Source organism: Bubalus kerabau, chromosome 9, assembly GCF_029407905.1.
Source record: "Bubalus kerabau isolate K-KA32 ecotype Philippines breed swamp buffalo chromosome 9, PCC_UOA_SB_1v2, whole genome shotgun sequence".
Taxonomy (NCBI): domain Eukaryota; kingdom Metazoa; phylum Chordata; class Mammalia; order Artiodactyla; family Bovidae; genus Bubalus; species Bubalus kerabau.
In genome coordinates this window covers 46,733,252-46,757,256 of record NC_073632.1, presented here as the reverse complement: position 1 = coordinate 46,757,256, position 24,005 = coordinate 46,733,252, and the positions used below count along the sequence as shown (strand labels likewise).

Genomic DNA, 24,005 nt, shown 5'->3' with positions numbered 1-24,005 from the left:
TGAATTTCTAACCTGGGAGAAAGTTAACCCCAGCCAGGCCCAGGAGTAACAGAGTCCCAAAGGATTAAAGGCAACCAGCCTGAGCTGGTGAGAGAAGAGAAGTGAGGGCCAGAGGAGGGATGCAAGGAACCCAGGAAGAGTGGGAGAGGAAGGCTCTGAGGGGACTGTCCAGATCCAACGGGGCTCGAGTGTGGGAAGTCTGAGAGGCTGGATGCACGTTGGGGTGAGCTCAGCCTGTAGAAGGACTGGAGAGAGGCACGTATAACCCTGCAAAAAGAGCCACGTGGATTGCCCCATAAGCACATCCTGGGGATCCAAGTATTGCCACCTCTGCCCAAGTAAGAACTTGGATGATCAAGCAGGCATAGCTAGTTAGGGCAAGAAGGAACCTTGATACTCAAAAGGTCTCTACTGGTCTTTATTCTTCTTCTGATTATAAAAGTAATAACCAATTTGCCTGTCATGTAGGTAGGATACTTGCAGGGAAGTAGGGTGAAACAAAACTTGCAAGCGAGCAAGAAATAACAGAAGAAGCAGGTCGGCAGCACCAGGATGTGGAGGGTGAGACTGTGGTTAAGATTTTTATTCTTGGTTTGCTAAGTAGTCAAGAACCATCTAGAGGAATATGGCCTCAAGTACAGAAGACTAATAATATGTGTGTTCATTAGTGTGGCCACTACCGGGTCCCCACTGTGTGGGCTCAGGAAACTTGACTGGGTGACCCTGGAAATGTGCCCCAGCCAGTCTTTCAAGCTTGGTTAGATTCCCTGGATTTAGTCTATTGTCTGCTTTGACCCATGACACCAGGTCATGCTTCCTCTGGCACAACTGACCACATCCCTCTGAACACAGCTTGTCTTGAGGCCCTGTCCATGACCTTTGCCCTGCTCTTGCTTAGGCCTGGTCATGATATCTGGGGCTTAAGGAAGGGGAGGAGGATTAAAGGATATGCCTGTGCCTACCCCCTGGCTGACAAAGACCAGGGCTTGGATGGCATCTCTAAGAATGGGGACACAGAACCACAGAGACCCCTATGATCTAGAACAACATAAAACAAGGTTTTGTTTTTATGGCCATCCTGGGTCAGGTCAGATAAGTTCCAAGGGGTCCACCTCACCAGCTGGAGTTTCAGGGCTATAGGACTGGCCTCTCTTGGTGCTCTTTTCCCCAGTTGTTGTTCAGTCACTAAGTCTTGTCTGACTCTTTGAGACCCCATGGACTATAGCCCTCTAGGCTTCTCTGTCCACAGGACTTCCCAGACAAGAATACTGCAGTGGGTTGCCATTCGTTTCTCCAGGGGATCTTCCTGACCTAGGAATTGAACCCATGTCTCCTGCATTGGCAGGGGGATTCTTTACCACTGAGCCACCAGGAAAGGCCCTTTCCCAGCTAGAACAGACCATAAAGTGCCATTGCCATCAGGTCATTAGGCAAGAGCTAGCCCAGGGACAGGGGAGCCTGGTTGGCTACCGTCTATTGGGTCACACAGGGTCAGACACGACTGAAGCGACTTAGCAGCAGCAGCAGCAGCAGCCATGTTTTTAGGTGAGTCTTGTATGGATAGACCCTTTACAAAGCTAGCTATAGATACAGCCTTCCAGATATTTCCTACTGCATTTAAAATCCACCTTGCATGAATGGGGTCCCTGCCCTTCTTGATTTTATCTCCTACTACACATAGGAGCCTGGTAGGCTGCAGTCCATGGGGTCGCTAGAGTCGGACACGACTGAGTGACTTCACTTTCACTTTTCACTTTCATGCATTGGAGAAGGAAATGGCAACCCACTCCAGTGTTCTTGCCTGGAGAATCCCAGGGACGGGGGAGCCTGGTGGGCTGCCGTCTCTGGGGTCTCACAGAGTCGGACACGACTGAAGCGACTTAGCAGCAGCAGCAGCAGCAGCACACTCTCAGAAGTTCAGCAAGCCCCAGCTACCCTGGCTCTTTCTTCATCTTGAACGCCAAGATGGTCCCCACCTCTGGGAGCCTGAGTCTGCCATCCCCTCTGCTCAGAGTGTTTTGCCCTGTATCTTTACAGATCAACTTCTTGACATTCAGGGCTCAGCTCAGATATCATCTGTTCACCAGTTACTTATCTCGTCTCATCACTTTACTTTCTTCCTAGCACTTTTCATGTTTGTGTAAGTAAGCATGACTCCTACTTGTCAACTTCTTGCCTGCCTTGCCTACTAGACTCCAAGCTTTGTAAAAGCATGCACTGTATCTGTTTGCCAGCACGCCTCAAAGCACAGTGCCAATACCTGAGGGATGCTCAATCTATGAATGAAGACTGAAAGTTACAAAGTCAACTTCATACATACGCACAAGCAAAGCCATGTGGGATGGCACAATCTGCCTGCTAGGTCTTGGGTCTTCTAGGGAGTCTATTTCTCATCTGCTCTCCATCTGGGATATTTTTCAGTGTCTCCTTTGGAGGTAGGAAGAAGAAAGAAAAGTGAAAGAGGAGCAACTTTGCTAGTGGCCTTGAAAGTTTTTAATGCTTGGAGCCATTCTTGCTTCCCATGTCCATTAATAAATGGCTAATAAGGTTTTATTTGCTTTAAAAGGACTACCAAGCTCTAATCATAGGGTTTGTTTCTTTTCCAGAAAGTGTATGTTAGTGCTGTTAATCAAAAGCCTTTGAAGCAAGGTCATATGATTTTGAACAGATTATTTCTCGCATAACATGTTTTTGTCTCATAGCAACAAATCATATCATTAAAATCACTAAGGCATGAGGACTAAGTGTTTGATTAGCTGTAACTCTTGTTTCTGAAATGGCCACCTGTGATAAAAGCTTACAATGGTTTATATGAGCAGATGAAAATGATCCACCTCAATTTTAAAATTAGGGTACTGACAAAAGAGTTCTCTATGCTGTCTTTTGATTGTTTAAAACAAAGAAATAAGATTTCCTTAGTGGAACTTGACTGGTTCCACTGGAATTTGGCTGGTTGTGTGAAGAAGTCACGAAATAAAATCTACATTTTCAGATAAATGAATGTCTTTTCATTGCTCAAGTTTTGATAGTTTCCTTCTACTATTTTGACCAAGGCTTGCTAGTTTAGTTGGGTATGGTATATGTAATAATGGCTAATATTTACTGAGTACTTGTTACATGCCAAGTACTGTTCTAAGTTCCTTATTCAGGATTATAGAGTTCAATTTTTTGCTTTCCTGAAGATGAAGTTAAACTGAGTAAAAAAATCCAAATTCCATATCACAGTCCTTGCCTCCTTCATTTTCTAGCTATCATTCTCTCACTGCTCACTCTGCTCCATCTCCACTCACTTGCTTTCAGTACATTAACAATACTAAAATCCTTGCTTCCTTTACCTTCTCATCCTTTAGATTTCAGCTCAAATGTGTCCTCCTCAAAGAGGCCTCCTCTCACCATGCTGTTAATGCTTGCTCTAACATCTGGCTATTTTCTTTATAACATGTACTCTTTGTTATTTTGTTTGCTGATTTCTACTTATCAGTAGACTTATCTCCAGTAGACTATGAACTCCACAAAGACAGGGTGTTGTATTCACTACTGTACACCCAGTGCCTAGCAAAGAACTGGGCAAATATTTGGATAAATTGATGAACAAATGAGCAGGTCTGTTTCTAAATCCCAGTGACCTCCTTTCTTTCCTCTGCCCTCCCATAAGACAAGTAAAGAGATAGCCTTTCAAAGGCTTGAAATCACAAAGCCTCTACTCATAATTAGGGAATCACTTCTTTTTCTAGGAAGTAGGAAACAGATTTCTTTTTATTCATTCAACAAATATTACTGAACTTCTATGGCTAAGCATGCAATGACTAGAGATAAACAGGCTATAGTTCTCCTGAGCTGCTCAAAATAAATCAGGAGAGAAAGAGAAAATCTGTTTGTCTGTGGATGTCTGTTTTGAAACATAAACCCACACTCGTTAGTGTACGAGTAGGAGACATGCAAGCCAGCAGCCACCTACACGATAGACTTAAGAACCACTCCCCAAGATATCTCCCCCAGAGACTTGTGCTCCGTGCCTAGAATTCCATCAAGAAGATGGAGTCTAGAAGGTGGTGGGGGATGTGATAGATAAGTGATTTGTTAGCAGAGTAACTCCTAGATCCTGACGCAGTGCTCATCACAGAACAAAAATACAAATCTTGCACAATCATGCATGGGTGCCCAGAACTGTATGTTGCTCGTCAATCTTATGATCCTCTTGGCTTGGGTTACACACGGTCTTCGTGTTACTGGGCTTTGACCACTTGGAATTTGTAAACCAAATCCTAAATGAGGTTTTCCACTTATCAGTCAAAACATTCAACATTTTTCTTCCTTATTAAGAATGATATTAAAAGAATTTATGAGGGAGAAAGTAAAATGTGATTTTCAAGTTGTCAAAAAAATCATGATGATATAACACAATCAGTTTAGCCAGGAAGACAAGATGGCCAATATAAACTGTTACAGGAACTCCCCCAGCTGTAAACAGCTGTAGTTCCTGAAAGGGACTGCCTTTCTTTATCATCTCTTCCATCTGCTTTGTTTTTTCCTTACTTTTAACTGTGCATGCATTCTAGCACACAAATAATCATGTTTGGGGGTCTATATGAGCAATAGTGGGCATGTGTCCACAGGTTTATTTTATTCAGTCTCTTTGGTATAGAAAGCAAGAATTTTACAGTAAGATAAGAGCACTTTAGACTTAATACATTCTTTTTTTTTTTTTTTTCCAATTTATTTGCGTCAAGGGTTTTATTTGATTGCAGAGCCATGACCTCCATTCTGGTGACCTTCAGAGGAAGGATTTTGAGGCAGTAAGAGGCTGACTTCTCTGGGGGATGATGGTGAAGGAAAGAAATAGATTTTTCCACCTTTTGTTTTCACCTACTTTGATAACTTTTTTTTACATGAAAGGAGTGACTAATAACCATTTGTGCTTTAACTTGCAGGGGCTAAGCTGTGCCATTTGCATGATGAGCATTTATTTATATTTTCACTAACAGATGAGGAAGTAATAATCTTCTAAAGCCAAGTAGAATCGTGTAGCCATGGTTTCCAACTGCAAGAGCATTGCTTAGGTGAACAGCTCTTTTGAAGCGGTTCTGTTGGCAATTAAGTGCAGTGATAGCCCTGACACGAAACTAAGCATTTGTACACCTGCTTTGAATGCTTAAAATCTGTGCCAGCAAGAGGGATCTAGAAGCAGAGGGGCACTCTACAGGGCTGGGCTGCAGGTTCTATTTACATAATAGCAATAATAACTAAGAGCTGCTAGTTTTTGATAGCTTACTACAAGCCAGCTACTTTCCTAGTGTCTTTACTACATTATCTCATTTAATCCTCATGGCAACCTTCCTGGGAGCCTTTGCTATCAGAGGCTTCAGAAATATTCCGGGTTTGCAGTGCCCTGAGGACAAAATATAAGCACTGGTTTTCCCAGGCAAAACCAGCCCAACCCTGACCCTCTTCCCTGTAATTAGAGGCCGCTGGAGGCCAGGGCCAAGGCACATGTGGGGTGATTTAGGGTGAGCCCACATGTTCTCATTTCCTTTTTCTTTTTAACTTTTACTCATTTTTTACATTATAAAAGTAATGCCTGTTTGCTATAACAAATTTAACAAAAGTATAGAGAGTTAGAAGAAAAATCTCCCTGTCTCTCCTAATTCCTTATTCCCCTCCCCCTCACGATCACTGTTAATGGTTGTGGCCATCTTCCAGTCTTTCTCAAGCCATTTTTAAACATATATAGTTAAAAAAATAGCATGTATGGGATCCACATAGCATGCTTCTTTAATCTTTTTTATGTCAGAGTGTAGTAACAGGGACTTAATAGCCTATTGTATAAATAAATCACAACTTATTTACAATAATTTATATCCTTTATAACATAATTTGATAATTATTTATAATAATTTCCCCCTTATTGATAGGCATTTTAGATTTTTTATTCTTACTCTAATACAACAATGCTTTAATAAACGTCCTCATTCATGTATTTTTACATGCTAATTGAATGTGTCTATAGAATAGATTCTTACAAGTGAGACGCTGGACCAAATAGGACACGTTTAAAATTTTGATAGTGAAATTGCCTCCTGGAAAACTGTACCAATTTATATTCCTATCAAGAGTAGATGGGGGCTTCCCTGGTGGCTCAGTAAAGAATCTGCCTGCTAATGCATGAGACACAGGTTCGATCCCAGATCTGGGAAGATCCCACATGCCGCAGAGCAACAAAGCCTGTGTGCCATGACTATTGAGCCTGTACTCTAGAGTCTGGGAGCTGCAACTACTGAAGCCTGAGCGCCCTAGAACCTGCGCTCCACAAGAGAAGCCACTGCAACGAGAAGCCCGTGCACGGCAGCTAGAGAGTCGTCTCTGCTTCCTGCAACTAGAGAAAAGCCCTAGCATAGCAACGAAGACCCAGCACAGCCACAAATAAATAGATAAAATCACAAAATATATTAAAAAAAAAACCAAGAGTAGATGGGAATGTTCATTTTCCCATAATCCCACTAACACTAGATATTGTCCCAGGCTTTTTATTTTTGTGTATCTGATTAGGAAAAATATGTATTTAAAAATCTGCATTTCTTAAATCCAGTAATGTGACGCTTGATTTCATACACTTATTGGCTGTTTATACACCTTCCGTGAATTCGTCCCTTCTCCTGTCCCAGTTTTCTCCTCTCTGCCTTTCATTGCTTGTCTTCACTCCCAGGATCCTAAGGCCCCCCTTTCCTCCCCAAGTCAATAGAAGGAAATAAGACAGAGAACAAGGGGAGGCAATCTGAATAAAGAAAGCAGGTGTTAGAGACTAAGAGTGTTCCCAGCAGGCGCGTTTGCATTTTAACAGAGCCTGCCCTGGGAGGGCAATGCTTACCTCCAAGGACTAGATTGCTAATGGTGACCTTTCAGGGTTCAATAGGAAAAATATCTTCAAGTGGGAAGATCTTCCTGGGACCCTCAAATGATAATAGTCCACGCTTTCTCTGTCTATCACAGTGAAGCTTTCTCTTGTTAGTGGTTTAAGGCAACTGCTTGGGACTTAGCATCACAAAGCCCTTGACGAAGCATTCACACTTCCACACATTAAGGAATTAACCAGAAATGCAGATAAAAGCATGGGTACATGATGCATCGTATAATTGCTTATTGGCTCAGAAATGGGGAACTAAAATATCCAACAACAGAAAATAGCTTAAAAACAACTTGATAGATCCATCTGATGAAATACTATGCAACATTTTGAAACAATGCTAGAAAATTATCCTGAAGTTATTTTAATATCATATTAAATATATACATGCAAAAACCCCCAGTAAATATGTCAAACCCCAATAAGGAATTATATTTGAGTGACAGAAACATGAATTAGGCTTTTGGGCATATTTGAGTTTTGAAAGTGAACAAATATTACTATTATGATCAGAAAAACTACCTTTAAATGCAGAGAGTAGAATCTTAAAAAAAAAAAAAGTATTGTGGGATTCCTTTTTAACCTAAAAATCATTGAGAAAAAAAATGCAAATTCTGACCCTGCCAAGGTTCAGTGATTTATGTTTAAGGAACTTCATCAGTACACTCACCCTGTTCCTGAACACTCGGAGCACCAGTGATGTTCTTGTTTCACAGTCAGCTGACTGCCCAACATCCAACACCAACACCAGAGTCCCAGCTGTAGATCTCAGGGGCTCTTTCTCCCAAAGCCCTGCTGCTGCCTCATCTCTTACCCTCACTCCTAACTCATTCATTCTTCCCTGTTTTCTTTCAGGCATCATCTAAGTTAAATTCTTTTACCTCACATTTTCTTTTTTTAAACTATGAATTACCCTGTTGCTGAATTTGCTTTAGGAAGCTTTATATTAAATGTACATGTACAAATAAATAAATTGTGATTGATTATAGGATTCGTGATTATTTCCATAATTTATTTTAAAGCTAGGCATCAGATTTGGTCAGACTCTTCAAACTGTTTTTGATATGATATTTATTTGCTAAGAAAAATATTGCATCTCCCAGCCTCTCAGCCAGTGTTTCATCTGTAAAGCCCTATTGCTATTTTCCAGCAGCCTCATGGAGACTTGACATCATGAACTGTAATGGACCTTTTACCTCAGTCTAAGAGTTTATCACTTTCAGAGATGCTTACTGTACTGATGCATTTTATTTGTTCACTGGACATAATTTGTTGAGAGTCTTGTATATATTGGTCACTGTGTTAAATGCTGGGGAATTATGTATTGAAAATACGTAAGTTGCTGATGTGCAAAAGCTTACAGTCTGACAAGAGATGTAAAAAAGGCCCAAAGTAGATGCCATACTGGCATTAGGTGTGCCAACAGGCAGAGCATAAGGAGACAGAGAGCCTGAAGAAGGGAGTGATCTGGGGAAGCTGTCAGAGGGACACCTGAGCTAAGTCTTAAAAGATATATGTAGTGATGGCTGCTGCTGCTGAGTCACTTCAGTCGTGTCCGACTCCGTGCGACCCCACAGACAGCAGCCCACCAGGCTCCCCCGTCCCTGGGATTCTCCAGGCAAGAACACTGAAGTGGGTTGCCATTTCCTTCTCCAGTGCATGAAAGTGAAAAGTGAAAGTGAAGTCGCTCAGTCGTGTCCGACTCTTAGCGACCCCATGGATTGCAGCCCACCAGGCTCTCCTGCCCCTGGGATTCTCCAGGCAAGAACACTGAAGTGGGTTGCCATTTCCTTCTCCAGTGCATGAAAGTGAAAAGTGAAAGTGAAGTCGCTCAGTCGTGTCCGACTCTTAGCGACCCCATGGACTGCAGCCTACCAGGCTCCTCTGTCCATGGGATTTTCCAGGCAAGAGTACTGGAGTGGGGTGCCATTGCCTTCTCCAAGTGATGGCTGCATACACTAAATATACTACCCTTCAATGAATGAGGAAGGGCAAACTTTACAGTATACACATTAGAACTTGAGAGAACAGTTAAAAGATATAGAACTGGTTCAAATGTATACAAGAAGGGGAAAAATCCTAGGTAGAGAGAAGAACGTGGACAAATGCAGGGGTCTATGAAGTAGCTCTACATGTTAGGGGGCTGCCAGTCCTTGAGTGTGGCTAGATCGTAGGGTAGGTGTGGATGGTTCAACCTCCAAAGGGCTTTAAGCAACAGAAATACAGGAATGATGGGACCTTCATGTAATGCCATGAATTTGAAGTCTCAATGACATTCTGGGCACCTTCTGATTTTTTTGACTGAAGGCCTCTTTCTCTGAAAAATCTAAGGTGGAGAACAAGCATGTAAAGAATGCCCAAGAATTTGGACAACAAAATTTTCTAGAAGTCATTTGGGATGGCTCCCTGCCTTTAGGTAAGTTTCACTTCAGCTACCCTAGAGAGCAGTCTGTTTTCTTCTTAACGTTTCCTAGAGAGGCAGGTTCCAAGTGAGACGGGCTCTGGGCCAAGATAAAGCATTCTTCTAAAGCCCCTTGCAAATCCAAACGCACATGGAGGGCCCCATAGGAAGCAGAATGCCCTCCCTGCCTTCTGACCTGCCTGTGCTGGTCTAGCGATGCGAGACACTGACGCGAGATTCCCGTTTACTCAGTTACCCGGGCCACAACATCCAGGGGAGAGCAACTCACTTACATGGCACCTGGTGGTCAGGGTCTCCAGGACAATAGTAGTGATAGTTCCACTGAGCTTGCACGGAGGGCTCGGGGGGCAGCATCTGTGCACATGCTGGGTATCTCTGAGGTTCACACTGAGGGAACTCCCTGGATCTGAGAGGTCTGGGGAGGTCCTGGAGGTAACACACGGAGGTGAGAGGTAGTGGCCTTTCCAGTTGCCTGATGCCCAGGACATCCTGAGGCTGTGAATCATACCCCGTGTCTATTGTAGGTGGGTCTGGGGCTGCTCGGTTCCTGAGAGGCCGGGGCACCATCTCCTGGCTACCACTTTGGGGGTCTGCTGAGGCATTAGGTACACTTTGGTCAGATTTGTCAGAGTCATGGCCAGTGTCAGGGGAAGTTGCCGAAAGCCAAGATCCCAGCCATTGATTATGTTTTTCCGTAATGGAAAACTGATGCTCCTGGGGGAGGGCTCCAGCCACAGACTGAGTCTCGGGCTCCCCGGCTGCATAGGAGCCTGAGGTGAAGTCTTTGCTGGGATCCATGTGTCTCCTCCACAAGCTGTCTTCACTCTCTGCCAAGACTTTGGCACGCAGGCAGGTGACCCTCGGGGACACAGGCTGCTGGAGATTTGATAGTTGCAGGGGCGGGTGAGCCTGAGGAAAGTCTCTGGAGGAAGACTGAGCAGTTGGGGATGCAGACAAGTTGTTAGGCGCCATGTTCCTTGCATCTGGAGCAGGCGGTTCTGACTCCTCTGCCAGGGAATATTCTGAGAGGGGTTTCAGCAACTGACTTGGGTATGGTTCCGATTCATCCACCTCCACAGGAATGCTTCGGTTCATTCTATTGTCTGGAACAAGAGAAAACATGCCACAACCTCAGAAGTCAGGTCAGTTCTTGAAGTCCCCACTTCATGACCTTAAGGGACCCCATTCAAGATGTGGTTTAAATTAACAGTAGAATGACACCAACATGCTGGCAGAGCCCCCAGTCACGTAAAATCATTTGCTTATCCTCCAGGGAAAGGCACTAAGACTTATGAAGATCATTTTTTCTGGAAGGCTATTCAAAGAATGTGACTGGACCATCATGTGGTAGAAGTCATACACCAGCAAGGGGAAGACACAGATGAAAACCAATGGCCAATTTCTGAGGAAAGAGAAATGATCAGAACATGGATTGCTTCGTGTGTGTCTGGAATCCATGATGAAAGAAATATCAGTAATAGATGTGGAATGACCTCCAATATACTGTTAAGTGATAAGAAAAAAAAAAGCAAGGTGCAGACCAATGTGTAAATGGTGCTGCTATTTTATGGGAAAAAATTAGGAGAGGGGAATGTGTGAGTATGTGTGTGCGTGTGTGCACATCTGCTTGTACACGTATAAAATGTGTATGGAGGACACGTAAGACATTAGTGCATTGGTTGCCTTTGAGAATGGGGCTAAGCTGAGGGAGAGGAGGATGAGGGAGAATTTTCACCTTCTGAGCTTTTAAACTATTGCTCCATGTGCCCTATTGCCTAATTTAAAAAGAAAGAAAGAAAAAAAGAATTTTAAAGCCAGGGTTTAAAAAGCACTGGAAAAAAGGTCATAGTGACATTTTCCAGTTACAGCATAGGTTATTTGGAGGACTTAATTCCCTCTTGCATGATGCCTGCACGACCATCTGGCCTGTGATGTAGCAGCTCCATGGACAAGGCTCAATAAACTAGCCTTTAGCCCACAGCAGTCAGCCCACAGTCCAGGGAATACTGTTTTACCCATAGAAATAGAACTCTTAACCAACATGACAGAATGGGAAGGAAAATTGTCCTCCCCTTATCATCAGATTGGTTGAAATGATGCCCCAGAATACTTAGGCTCCAGGGGAAGCAAGGAGACAGGTAAGGGGAAAAGATGGCTCTGAAGTGAGGATGGGGAGCCAGAGCAGGGAGAGTGGGAGTGAAGGAGTCACAAGAAAAGACCCCAGCGGTCTGTTCTGTGAAGGCCTCGTACACAACATGCCTCAAATACCATACAGAGAAAAGGAGTGGTGCTGGTGGTTGGATCTTTAAATTCCTCTTTCATCCCTGTAGAATTTCAACCACACTCACTCACTGAGGGCTTACTGCCCCAAGGCACGATGCCCATCAGTTACTGCTCTAAGACAAGTTGGAAAAATAGGAATTCCCCTTCTCTTGAGCCTAGTACCCAACCCAGTGGCAACATGACAGCATGCATTTTAAGCAACATACTTTAGAAAATATTTTTATTTATTTGGCTGCCATTAGGTCTTAGCTGCGGCATGTGGGGTCTAGTTCCTTGATGAGGACCAAGGTTTGAACCTGGGCCCCCTGCACTGGGAGCCTGGACTCTTAGCCCCTGGACCACTAGGGAAGTCACATGCATTTTAAAACGCTGCCCCGCAGAAGCAGAAGTGGGATCAGTGGTTTCCCACATTTTTCTTCCTGGCCTATAAAAAGAGATGTCAGTTTGCCGTGTGTGTTCAGCAGTGTCTGACTCTTTTGCGACTGTATGGACTGTAGCCCATCAGACTCCTCTGGCCACGGGATTTCTCAGGCAAAAATACTGGAGTGGGTTGCCATTTCCTTCTGCAGGGGATCTTCCTGTACCAGGGGTTGAACCTGAGTCTCCTGCATTGCAGGCAGATCCTTTACCGCTTGACCCATCAGGAAAGCCTGAGTTTTCCTTGCACTCTCTGCCAAATGAATGTCCGCTAACACTTCTCTGACCCTCACTTGGTATCAGACTTACCCATCTCCAAACAACCTCTGTACCACTTTCTCACAAGAGAAAATTCCCTCAGGCTCCCAGTCCCCGCCAACCTTCCCTCCCTCCTTGCCGTGGGCTTTCTAGGTTGCTGTCTAGTCTGGGTGTGCTTCCGGCCCCAAGGCTCTGCAGAGAGGAGACCTCAGCACCAAAACTGATTAGACTCTGGAAAAACACACACCTTTCAACCGATATCAGTTGATTAGATCTACCCAAAACACACATATTTCAACTTCTGAGCATTTAAAAATGTTCACCATTGTTTTCCTTTCTTTCTCACAGTTTTTCTACAGCTCTGAAATTGGATATGCCATACAACATGCGCTTCAGCTGGTCAGGAAGCAAAAGTATTTTCCAAAGGACTGGCTGCATGTTACATAATCTTCAGCAAGCATCTGTGGACCCACAGCTGAATGACGGGGTTGGGGAGGGGGACGGGGGGAGGGTGGAGAAGCTGCCAGAGAACCAGCCAGCAAAAGAACTAAATGCTGTCGGCTGTTTCTTGGTATGCGATTCATTTTCATTTTCCACACTTCAGGTACAATTGTTTATATTCTCCCTGGGTTTCAAATGTGAATGCCTTAGAAGTGCTTCCCTAAAACTTATACAATTAAATTTAAAAAGTTGCAAATTCTCTTCCAGCTGAGGAGATTTCAAGGACTTGGAGGAAGCTAATAAAAAGGGTGACAAGGGTGGTCATCTCCGGAGTGTGGTCACATAACTGGAATTCTGAGGTTGTGTCCTAGGGAGGGAATTCTAGATTTGAAACTGGTCTGAAAAGGACGAAGTGGTTCCTTGGATGATAGTGAATAAACCTGGCATGGCAATGAACAGCCTTTCAGGAAAACTATGGGATTAGTAATTTTTAACAAACACAGTGAACACCGATATTTTAAATCTGTCACTACAAATATTCAAACAGCAAATGACTACTGATCCCTGTTGTGTGTCTGACCCTGTGCTGTGAACCCCCTCTTCTGAAGCATAAGCTTAATTAAAATTCTTTTACAGTTGATACCTACAAGTGACACATAACTCAAGAGGTCCAAGAGGATATCTATTAAAAGGTAAACAAAATTATTTCTGGAGACATAAAATATTATTTCTACCTTCAAGTGGTTTGTAATCCAGCTGAAGGTAAATGACTAGTACAGGAAATCAAACTAATACAAATCAAGGGCCTTTGCACTTGCCATTTCTTTTTCTTCAAACACTCTTCCCCTACATATCTGCATGGCTTGCTTTCTTTCTTTTTTAAGTCTTTACTCAGCTCTCACTTTCTCCGTGAGGGCTCCTTGGTCACCCTCTAAACTTTTTACATGTTCCCATCACTCCATCTCCCTTTCCTGCTTTATCCTTCTCTCAGCAGTTGCCACCATTGTAGATACTATAAAAGAGACGTTATCAGTTCTAATACCTAGTACAATATTCCTTGTGTATCGTCTCTCTTCTCCCCCCAGGATGTAAGCTTCATGAGGGTGTGATTTTCGACTCTTCTGTTCACAGCTGTATTCCCAGCATCTAGAATTATACCTGGTACCTAGCAGGCGCTCAATAACTATTTGTTGAATGAATGAAGGACCAGTGCCTGTTTTAGAGAGGAGACAGATCCATGTAGCTGGAAGAATCCCTGACTGTGAGGAAATCAGGTCCATGAAGGGTGACGGGGAGGATTTGGTGGGCCAAGTCCTCCAAGTTCTTGAAATTAGACCACATGGGTACCCTTCCCTCTTCCTCTCAAATATGTATTAAGCTCCACTAAGTGTCAGGCCCTGAGGCCGGGCCTGAAGAGGTCCCATCCACGACGGGGCTGACCTGAACCCTTGCTGGCAGAGTAACAGTGAGCCTACCCCGCAGCATGATGGGGTATCTGCTCAGACACGGAGTACCCGGCCTCCTCCTACATCCTCAGCAGCTGGTGGGGCAGGCCTGCGGCCACCACGAGGGCCCCTCCGGCCCTAGACCTCAGCCAGAACTGACAGAACAACCCTGCCACCCTCCTGAGGGTGTCACAGAGAATACAATGCCACATCAGAGGGCCATGGGCAGATCAGTGGGTTGGGTCGGAAGTAGCAGTTTTATTTTTTGGTCTTTAATGTCAATATTGTAATAAAAAAGATAACTAGACATTAAAAAAAATGAACTCAGTATCCCACCTCTCCCAACCATTTCTATTTCACCTGTTTTACTCCAGACCTCTTCTATATGCTATGCAGGTGGTTGTAACCCTGGCACAGCCTGTGTTTCCATCTCCTTCAGAGGGTGCAAATTGGCTTTAAGCAAAAAAGCCCTGTTTTCTAGCCATGATCTAGAGAAGTCTGTGATCCCGAGGAGGACAGAAAACCTCCCAGTTAGGGCCTGTAGAACCCCATTGGTGGCCATGCTCTGGGCAGTCTCAGCTCATCAGCACGACACTGAGCTCAGAAAGCCGGGAGAGGCTGAGGCTGTTGGGAATGCAGCCGACAGATAAGTCTAGCTCATGGCTTCAGATCCCTGGGGACAGGGAGAGGCTGGCCAGCCATGGACCTCAGAAGAGTTTCTGACTCAGAAGCGCTTTCTGAGGCTCACAACTCAGATGCCCAGGCCCCACCCCTTGAGATTCTGAGAAGGCCAGGGCGCTCTTTTGTTTCTAAGTCCCACAGGTTGGAGAAGGAAATGGCCACCCACTCCAGTATTCTTGCCTGGAGTATCCCATGGACAGAGGAGCCTGGCGGTCTACAGTCCATGGGGTTGGACACGACTGAGCGACTAAACCACCACCACCAAGTCCCACAGGTAAATAGGTCCTCTCATATTTTACCAAGGGAAGTGTCATCTGTATGATTTAGCCATGACTATCGGGATTTTTAAATCTAATGTCCTTGGACCTAGTAATTTCATTTCCAAGAATTTCCTCTATAGAGAGATGACTTATTTGGTAAAAACAAAGAGGCTTTGAAGATAGGCAATGCAGCAAGGTTTGTAACAGCAAAGACTGCAAAGGACTCACCCATCCAAAAAGCTTCTGCTTTTTTAGAACTGTGGTTCAGCCTTGCAACGAATACTCCGCATCTTTTTGAAAAGACTAAGGAAGTGCTGTGTGAACTGATTTGGAACTATCTCCAAAATTTATCGTGAAGTTAAAAAAGGAAGGAGCAGAACAGTGTGTAGAGTATATGTTACCCTTTGTCCAATCTAAGTCTGTCTGTGTCCACGCTGGGTGGTCAGAAAGCTGGAACAGAGGGTGCCTCCAGGAAGGGAATTGTGTGACTGGGAGTGGAGGCGGGCGGGAGACTTGCTTTTCAGAGCATTTTTTTACCTTTTAAGTTTTGTACCAAGTGCCTGTATATCTACTTATAAGACAAAAACGGAAAAGGAAACGCTTCACCAGTGATTCTGATGTCCACAAAGATTAAGAGTCAATGAGAGAGAAGCGCAGAGACCACCCAGGAGAGAGTAAACTGTTCCTTAAAATACAAAAGACCATTCAGCAGAGGGTGAAAACATTTGTCCGCAGTGGGGATGGGTGGACTTGGAGTGGCACGAACTAGGAATGGAAGACTAGCCCCAGGTCCACGTGTGTGTGTGCTAAGTCGCTTCAGTCGTGTCTGACTCTTTGTCACCCCATGGACTGTAGCCCATCAGGCTCCTTTGTCCATGGGATTCTCCAGGCAAGAATACTGGAGTGGTTTGCCATGCCCTCCTCCAGGGGATCTTCCCAACCCAGGGATCGAACCCAAGTCTCTTATGTCTACCTGCATTGGCAGGTGGGTTCTTTACCACTCGTGTCACCTGGAAAGCCACTCCCTGCCACCAGGTGCATACAACCAGGTGAACCAGTGATGCACGTGGGTCTGGTTCCTGATCTGATTGACTCAAGAGACAGCAGTTTTCCTTCTCTGGAATCTCACTGCCCTTTGGACTGTGAGCTGTGGTTCTAGCCCTTAGATTCTGACCAGTATGTTTCTTCAAATCTGTCAGTTTTTCTGTCCCAGTCTCTCTGGCTTCCTCTCTGCTTTCTCTCCTTCCTGAGTAGCCTGGTTTTGCAGATAATTATCAAGACATCAGCAGCTTTGACATCCCCTGTGGCAATGCTCCCTGGTGTCCCATTCACAGAATTTCCCATTCAGTCTGTCTGTCTGTCTCTCTCTCTCATTGCCTCCAAGTCTTTGCTCACATCTGTTCCCAGCAACCTTTCTTTCCTCCATCACATTCTGCCTCCAATGATCAATCTGTCTGATCTCACAGTCCCACCTTTCTCATCTCATAGTTCATCCAAAACTTCTTTTCCTCCCATCATGTCTGCCTGTCTTTCTGCAGGTCTGTTAGATTAGACCCTAACCCTGCTGTGCACAGGACACAAGTCTCTTTCAGCACACATTTTCAGATCTGATGTCCATGTTCACAGTTAACTATGGCCTCTGCCATCCAGACAGACTTATCCTGAATCAATACATATTTCTATGATGTGGAAAATATGCAGGACTTAGATGTACACGCTCTAGAGTCAAGCTCCCTATGATTGGATTTTTTCTCTGCTAGTGGCATGATTGAAGCTGAAACTCCAATACTTTGGCCACCTGATGCGAAGAGCTGAGTCATTTGAAAAGACCCTGATGCTGGGAAAGATTGAGGGCAGGAGGAGAAGGGGACAACAGAGAATGAGATGGTTGAATGGCATCACTGACTCAACGGACATGAGTTTGGGTAAACTCTGGGAATTAGTGATGGACAGGGAGGCCTGGCGTGCTGCGGTTCATGGGGTCTCAAGAGTCGGACACGACTGAGCGACTGAACTAAACTGAAGTGGCATGATTAGATGTGTGACCTTGAGAAAATTACTGATCTTCTCTGGGCCTCATTTTTCTTATCTGTAAAGTGTGTGGAGGGGAGATAACAGCATTTGCCCCACAGGAGGGTATTGCGAGGATAAAGGAAGAAGGTGTAAATAAAGTGCTGACTGTAGAGTCTGGCCCATATCAAGCTCTCCAAAAACAAAGGTTATTTTGTTATTATTTTTACAACAAATAGTTGGCTTTGGAACTGTTTTTCTAGACCATGTTTGCTTGTTTTATACTTGGATGCTAAAACTATTACATAAGCCTGGCGTGCTGTAGTCATGGGGCTGCAAAGAGATGAGACTTAGTGACTGAACAACAACAAAGTGTATGGAGTCTGTATCTTTTTAACCAACGTGTATTTTCGGCAGATTTGGTATACATCATCTCACCTGGTCCTGAAACAGCTGGGTCAGAGGAGGGATATGTGGTATCACTACCATTCCTACTATAGAGAGCCTTAGGCCCAGCTTTTTCAAAGTCACAGCCAATTCCAGCCTATATATCTCCAAGCTCTTTCCATTAAACCACATAGATCAGACACTGGCAAATCTTTTCTGTAAAGAACCAGACAGTAAATAGTTCATACCCTGTGGACCACAAACGGTCCTTGTCTCATACTCTGCTTTTTAATTAGCTCATTTGTACACAACCCTTTAAAAGAATAAATTCTTAGCAATAGGCAGGTATAGAAATAGACCATGGGCCACCTTCGGCTCAAGGGTAGTAGTTTATCAACCTCTGATATACATTATGCTGATAAATCAATATACACTCAATGAAATGGATATACTTAAGAAAGCTGACCCTTTCTAACAATGATTGTTAATATTTGTCAAATGTTTACATTTGTTTTGTTCAAATGTAATTCCAGGTCAAATATTGTTCCAGGTGTTTTGGATGTATTACCTTATCCTCACAGACACCCTATTCGTAGGCACTGCGTCAGCCCTATTTTAGGAATGGGGAAACCGAACACAGGGAGGTTAAGTAACTTTCTCAAGGCCACAGAGCTAGTAAAGAGCAGAGCTAGGGTTCAAACCCAGGCAGTTCAGCAGCAGAGCCTGTGCACCGAATCCTCCTGATTCTTGGTTGGAAGCATGGACTTGCACAGCTTTTGGGGGCAGCAGAGAAAGGGGATGGCAGGAGCTGAGTAAACCTTAGAAGCTTCTGGAATAAATAGGTTTCAGAACCATTCACCTTGAAGCTAAGGAGGCGTGGATACCTGCCACCTGTGTTTTATGAAGAATGGGCAGGCTGGAAACCTGTGATGGCTTTCCTTCAAACCACTACAATAGAGGATATGGGTGAGACTGCCGAGGCATCTTGATGTGAGAAAAGCACTTGATTGGATCTCATTAAATTTTAATCATAAACTGAATTCAAAATAAATTGAAAACTTGTTGACAGAGCACAAACAAAGGGTGATGATAAATGGCGATGCATCTAGAGAGGGGATATTTTCCAGGGGATGCCTCTGAGGCAAGGACGGATGGGATTTAATGAAGGTGTTATGTCCCTGGAAGAAGACAAATAGCAGAGCAAGAAGCAGAGGAAGGGCAGGAGTGAGCAGCCTGAGTAATTAATAACCCACATTACTAGCTCCTAAATGATCAAGTCTTGCTGTTACCAAGGGCTTGGATTTTTTTTTTTAAAGCATTCTTTGGGTCAACCCAAAGGGTTGAAAGGCCCTAGAGACACAGCATGAATATTTTGGGGGGAATATATTAATAACTATATAAATTTACAGCTAGGAAGAGCCTCAGATCCAATTTGGATCAGATCTTTGCAATTGCAGATTCTCAAGGTCTTACTTCATTCTCCAGGGAGTAATTTTTTTTTTTTTATAAGTGTTTGAAAGTTCTGGATTAAAAAAACAACAAGACTTTAAACTCATTAACATTCTTCATTTACTACCCAAATGCATGCAAACTTTCCCAATAGTTGGCTTAGTGGAAGTTGGTTTTGAGTGAACTGTGTGGCTCAGGTTCAAATTCCAGTGAGTAAATATTTCCAAGTTTACTTGCAGAATTTCCCAGACAGAGAAGTTCTTCCACTTGGTTTGCCAGAGGACTGGAAGCAGTGGTGAGCCCTGGAGATGAGGGAACATTTACTGGCCCTTGTTTGTGTCCTGCACAGCACAGCTCACAGCAGGCCGAAGGCAGTGCAGCATGACCCGACCTGATTACAAGTTCGCTCTGGAACTCCTCTGAGCTGCTCAACTGGCTGATGGGGCTAATGGGAATGGACTGACTCCACCGTGCTGGAAGCTGGTAAAAACCGTTTAGAGAACAACCTCAAACCAGCCCATGGGTTCTTTTGTTTGTTTGTTTCAGATAAGGTTTCTCTAAACACACATTTGTGATTCTTAATTCAGTCCAGACCCCAGAGTGAAGGAGAAGAAGGGGCAGAAAGGAAAAAAGTCTGGAGAGGGAGAAGAAGGGATGGAAAGGAGGAAAGGAAAATGGAAGAGAAGCCAGAAGAGTGGGAAACTTTGAAGGAAAAGTTAAAAAAAATTTGTCCTTTATTGGTAGAGGACAGAGGCTCACTTAAATTGTGATTTGGACGTGTTGCTGGGTAAGACAAGGGGCAGCTGGAAGGGGAAGGAGAGAATGAGTGCAGGTAAAAGGCAAGAATGTTGGAGGGGAGCTGCTGAGCCCAGAAGAGTCTGGGCCAACAGCACTGAGAAGGAAGGGCGACCGGAGGGAGACCTGGGAACCCCGCCTGGGAGAGGAAGAAGGGAAAACACTGGAACCGTTAGTGCAGGAAACAGGGAGGTGGGAAAAGCCAAGTTCCCATCATCACTGAAGGAGCTGCCCAGACCTCAGCCAGCCTGGGTCTTCAGGGTGAAGGAAGGGGGTCATGCGGCCCGGGGACTCCTGTCAGTCCCAAGCGACTTGATCTCAACTGCCTTATCAGGAAATCACTCCAGACTGGCACAGCTTCACAGGTCATGAGGGGGATGAAAGCTCACCTTCCTCCCTCAGCCAGTTTATAGCTTCAAGTCTCCAGGAAGTTCTGTGTGTACACACACACACACACACACATGCACACAAACACACATGCACAGAGGCACAGAGCGAGCTTAACTCTCAGGCATCAATGCACACGTGGGTGAGTAGGAGGCCTGCTGGGCAAGAGACGCAAAGAATGTCGAATGTCTGAGGGAGAAGGACAGCCTGGGCTTCATGAACTAAAAATACCTCGGTGACAATGCACTAGAAGACACAGAAGGGGCCCGGGGGAGAGCTGCTTGACTCTAATCCTCAGATGCTTTCTCACGGAAGGACTGCAGGGTTGTTTTGATAAGGAAATATGATCAAACATTAGGGGTCATTTCATTGGATCTGAAAGGAATTTAAAGTTTAATATGCCTCATCTGTGTGCTCTTTTTTTCCCATACAGCAGTTGCCTGCAATTCATATGTGTTTTGAAAGGCTACTCGAAAATTGTCCATCGTGGAAAAATGATTCGAATTCAGGATATTTCCAAGATTTCAACTCTTTAAAACATAGATTTAATTTAGGCAAACTACCCGCATAGCCGATCTTTCTGAGCGCCTGCAACTATGATTCTGAATTTCTGCAGCTATGACTGCCTTCTCCTTATTTTCAGAGCATTTGAAAGTCACTAGCTCCTTAATTTTGAGAAGCAGGCTTAAATATTTTCCATCTTTGAACCCTCCCAAAGTGAGTATCCCTGAGTTAACAGTCTTCTCCCCAACACGCCCAGACTTCACGCTTAGTCAGCTCACCCCAAGCACAGAGCAAAGCAGGGGCTGCTCCATCACAAACGACACAAGATGAAGAATGTCTGTGGGTGGTCTTTCTGGGTCAAAGCTTGGCTGGCGGCAAACTACAGTTGGCTTGATTTCAGATAATGGTGCATGTTATTTGAAAATAAAAATCAGTAACGCATCACAGGTGAAACATCTTGAAATTCCTGTCCTCTCATCCCAGAATGAGAGAGAGAGCCATCTGAAAGCATGATGAGGACCATACCAGGGCCTTCATATTCCACAGAAACAGCTGAGCAATACCAAAAGCCCTGAGTCAGCCCATCCCACTCAACCAGGGCCCCTGTGAACTGTATGAAGGGAGAGGATTAGCTCAAAGGAAACAATGATTTTTTTTTTTTTTTTTTTTTTAACAAAGTAGTGGTTTGGAAAAGGTTAAGAATTCAGGGTGTTTACCATCTAATAATGTGTCGGATCCTAGTCATCACCCTTACATGGTATCAGGACGTGCTTCACAGCTTCCTTTCACCTCCCATTAAAGGCCCCACACAAAGAGACTGGTCTAGCCAAGGAGTCATTTCCAGCTCCGGCTAAGTCAGTAACACAGCCTTCTGGAGCCAGGCCTGTGTGCCAGCTCTCTGGCGCTGCCTGGACTCTGTGGGCAAGTGCACAGGCCATTTCTTCCTGGGTAACCCAAATGGGACATAAACTAATTCAAGAAACCCCCTGTGTTCTCCTATTTAACTAGAGTCAAAAATAATACCTAAATTCCAGGCAGCTCTCCCACAGAGCATGTGGCTGCCCAGTACCCTCCCCTACCCCTCCCCTACCCCTCCCCAGCCTTTCACCCGGACTAAGGCTTCACCTTTTATAGATGAGTGAAACGAATCAGAGCAGTTTATGTGGAAGAAACCTGAGCACCCCCGAGGTGTTTGATAGTATTCTAAGTGCTAGAGGGTAAAGAAGGATTAAGTCCTTTTCCTCCAGGGACTATCTAGTAGGAGAGTTAAGATTAATATATTTGAATCATCAGTAAACAAAACACATATCTTCTAAGACCGCCCACTATGGCTACCCCTCTGGGATTCTCATCACCCTCGCCTTATTTTCTTAGAAGTGAATTTCAACATAATCTTAGCTCACCACCCCCATCCACATTTTATTGATGAAGAAATCCAGGCCCAAGTAAAAAAAAAAAAAAAAAAGTAAATTGCCTAAGTCACAGAGTTACAATGGCAACCCTCTCCAGTACTCTTGCCTGGAAAATCCCAGGACAGGGGAGCCTAGTGGGCTGCCATCTGTGGGGTCGCACAAAGTCGGACACGACTGAAGTGACTTAGCAGCAGCAGCAGCATAGAGTCAGCAAGCAGAGAAGGAAGAATCTGAAACCAAGTTTCAGGTCCTCTGTTTTTATTATTTATTTTCCTGTTCATTTAAAAATATCCCCCTATACTAAGAGGCTATCTTGAACTTTACAGTCACATGAAGCTTGATAAGCTTCTAAGATCAAATAACAGCACTTCTCTCCTTGTTTTTTCCTAAAGGCTCAGGCCGGCTGTCTGTGCCAGCAAATGCCTGGGTGGTGTGGGAGGGTGGGGGGCTGGGGCAGAGGGGCTGGCAGAGCCACAGCCAGCACGGAACAGGGCTGGACTTCCTGGCTCAAGAACAGGGTGTTGGTTTTTTTTCCCTGAGTGAAAGAGGGATCAAGAAAACTCGGGAATTCTCCTTCCACCTCTGCCGCTGATGCGTCCAGGGGCTGGAAGCCAAAGTCTTCATTTTTGACTTCCCCGGTTCCCTCCCTGGAGAAGGGGGGTGAGCGAGGGGGAGGGGGGGAAGTCTTCTTCATCAACACTTGTGGGGACACTAAGTCCTCAAACACAGCGGGGGGCGGGGGGTGCGGTGTGGGTGTGTGTGTCTATTCCTCAAAGAGTTAATCTTCGCTCTCCCGTCTGAAATACTAAACCACTGGCCCTGTCTCACAGCCGACACGTAGCTGTCATGTTCTAAGCCGGAGCTGTCTCTCTATACACGAACCAACAAATGAAAGGTGGGGAGAGGCAGGCGGAGGAAAGCGAGACGGCACTTTCGGTAAAGGAGAAAGCAGTGTTTTGGAAAATGGATCAGAAGTTAAGAAGTAAGGTCAGTCAGGTGACAACTGAACCACTTACCTTAGAGCCGCCAAGGACAGACAGACCGGCCACGGGTGGTCACGCTCTCTCCTTCTCGGGGCCACTCTACCTTGGGTCGCTCCAGGCCTCCCTGCACCCTCTCCCGGCCCAGGTAAGCCGTGGAACAGGCTCCGAAGCAGGAAGTGGAAGCTGTATGCAAATTTCTACCGAGGCTAGGAAGCCTCTGCTCAAAAACCTCCCTGTGGGCAGTGAATCAACAGCCGCTGAGAAGTCACTTTACTTCTTAAAACAGAAACCTTCATTCACTAGAAAAGGCCACTAGCCAATTAGGCTGCCTTTTTTTTTTTTTTTTCCATCACCCAGCTAAGTAACTGCTGAGGAATGTTCCCTGAACCTCAGGGTTGTCGAAGCACCCAGGCCTGAGACGGTGCCCGGGGAGGGGTGGTAAGATGGGTTATTCATTAGCAGCTCCAGAGCAGGAAACCGGGGTGGGGCAGATCGTGGGGAGGAGTACGGAGCAAAGCTTCTTACCGTCTCTAACTGCATTTACTGCTCTTAATCACAAAGGGAGGACTCACTGCCCATCCCCCACCCCCACCCCAACACACACATTCCTTACCCCATCCACAGGCATGAAAAAGTGACTATTTTTAAGAAAACACACACACACAAACACACACAGTCTTCCTCTGGCTGCGTTTTTCATGTCCTCAAGTTTATTTCTTCATCTTTACTTCTCCTTGTTTGACCGGTGCCTACAGAATTTGTTGCTGAAGGAGACACTAGAAACAGGATGGCCAGGACAGCAGACTGCAATGGGAGCTGTGGTGGCCAGGGTGTGAACTCAGTTGCCCATTGGCCAGCTGGGTGTGGGCAGGTGTACTGTGCTCCGGCTGCTCTGCCTGCCAGTTGAGTCCATAGGGTCAGCCCATTACCCTGGTCATCTCGTTTTTGCCAATAGATATGACAGATAAAG

The 24,005-nt window shown here is 45.0% G+C and overlaps 2 protein-coding genes across 4 annotated transcripts in view; one reads left to right on the top strand and one right to left on the bottom strand.

Annotated features, from left to right (window-relative positions):
* Nucleotides 1-12,473, top strand: part of LOC129619803 (uncharacterized) — a 100,767-nt gene extending 88,294 nt beyond the window's left edge. Inside the window, exons 5-6 of the transcript XR_008698129.1 lie at nt 9,233-9,317; nt 10,597-12,473. The gene's annotated coding sequence lies outside the window, so the exon portion shown is untranslated. The remainder of the gene's footprint in view (nt 1-9,232; nt 9,318-10,596) is intronic.
* TRAF3IP2 (TRAF3 interacting protein 2) overlaps nt 1-23,645 on the bottom strand; it is a 46,287-nt gene extending 22,642 nt beyond the window's left edge. For 2 of the 3 annotated variants that reach the window (XM_055535175.1, XM_055535176.1), the window contains exons 1-2: nt 23,069-23,640; nt 9,596-10,426 (exon numbers count right to left, since the gene is read on the bottom strand). In XM_055535175.1, the coding sequence (XP_055391150.1) occupies nt 9,596-10,418 (823 nt within the window). In that variant the 5' untranslated portion in view covers nt 10,419-10,426; nt 23,069-23,640. Of the gene's footprint in view, nt 1-9,595; nt 10,427-23,068 lie in introns of all 3 variants that reach the window. The other variant, XM_055535178.1, reaches the window with a different exon arrangement.
* Between the last annotated feature and the right edge of the window lie 360 nt (nt 23,646-24,005).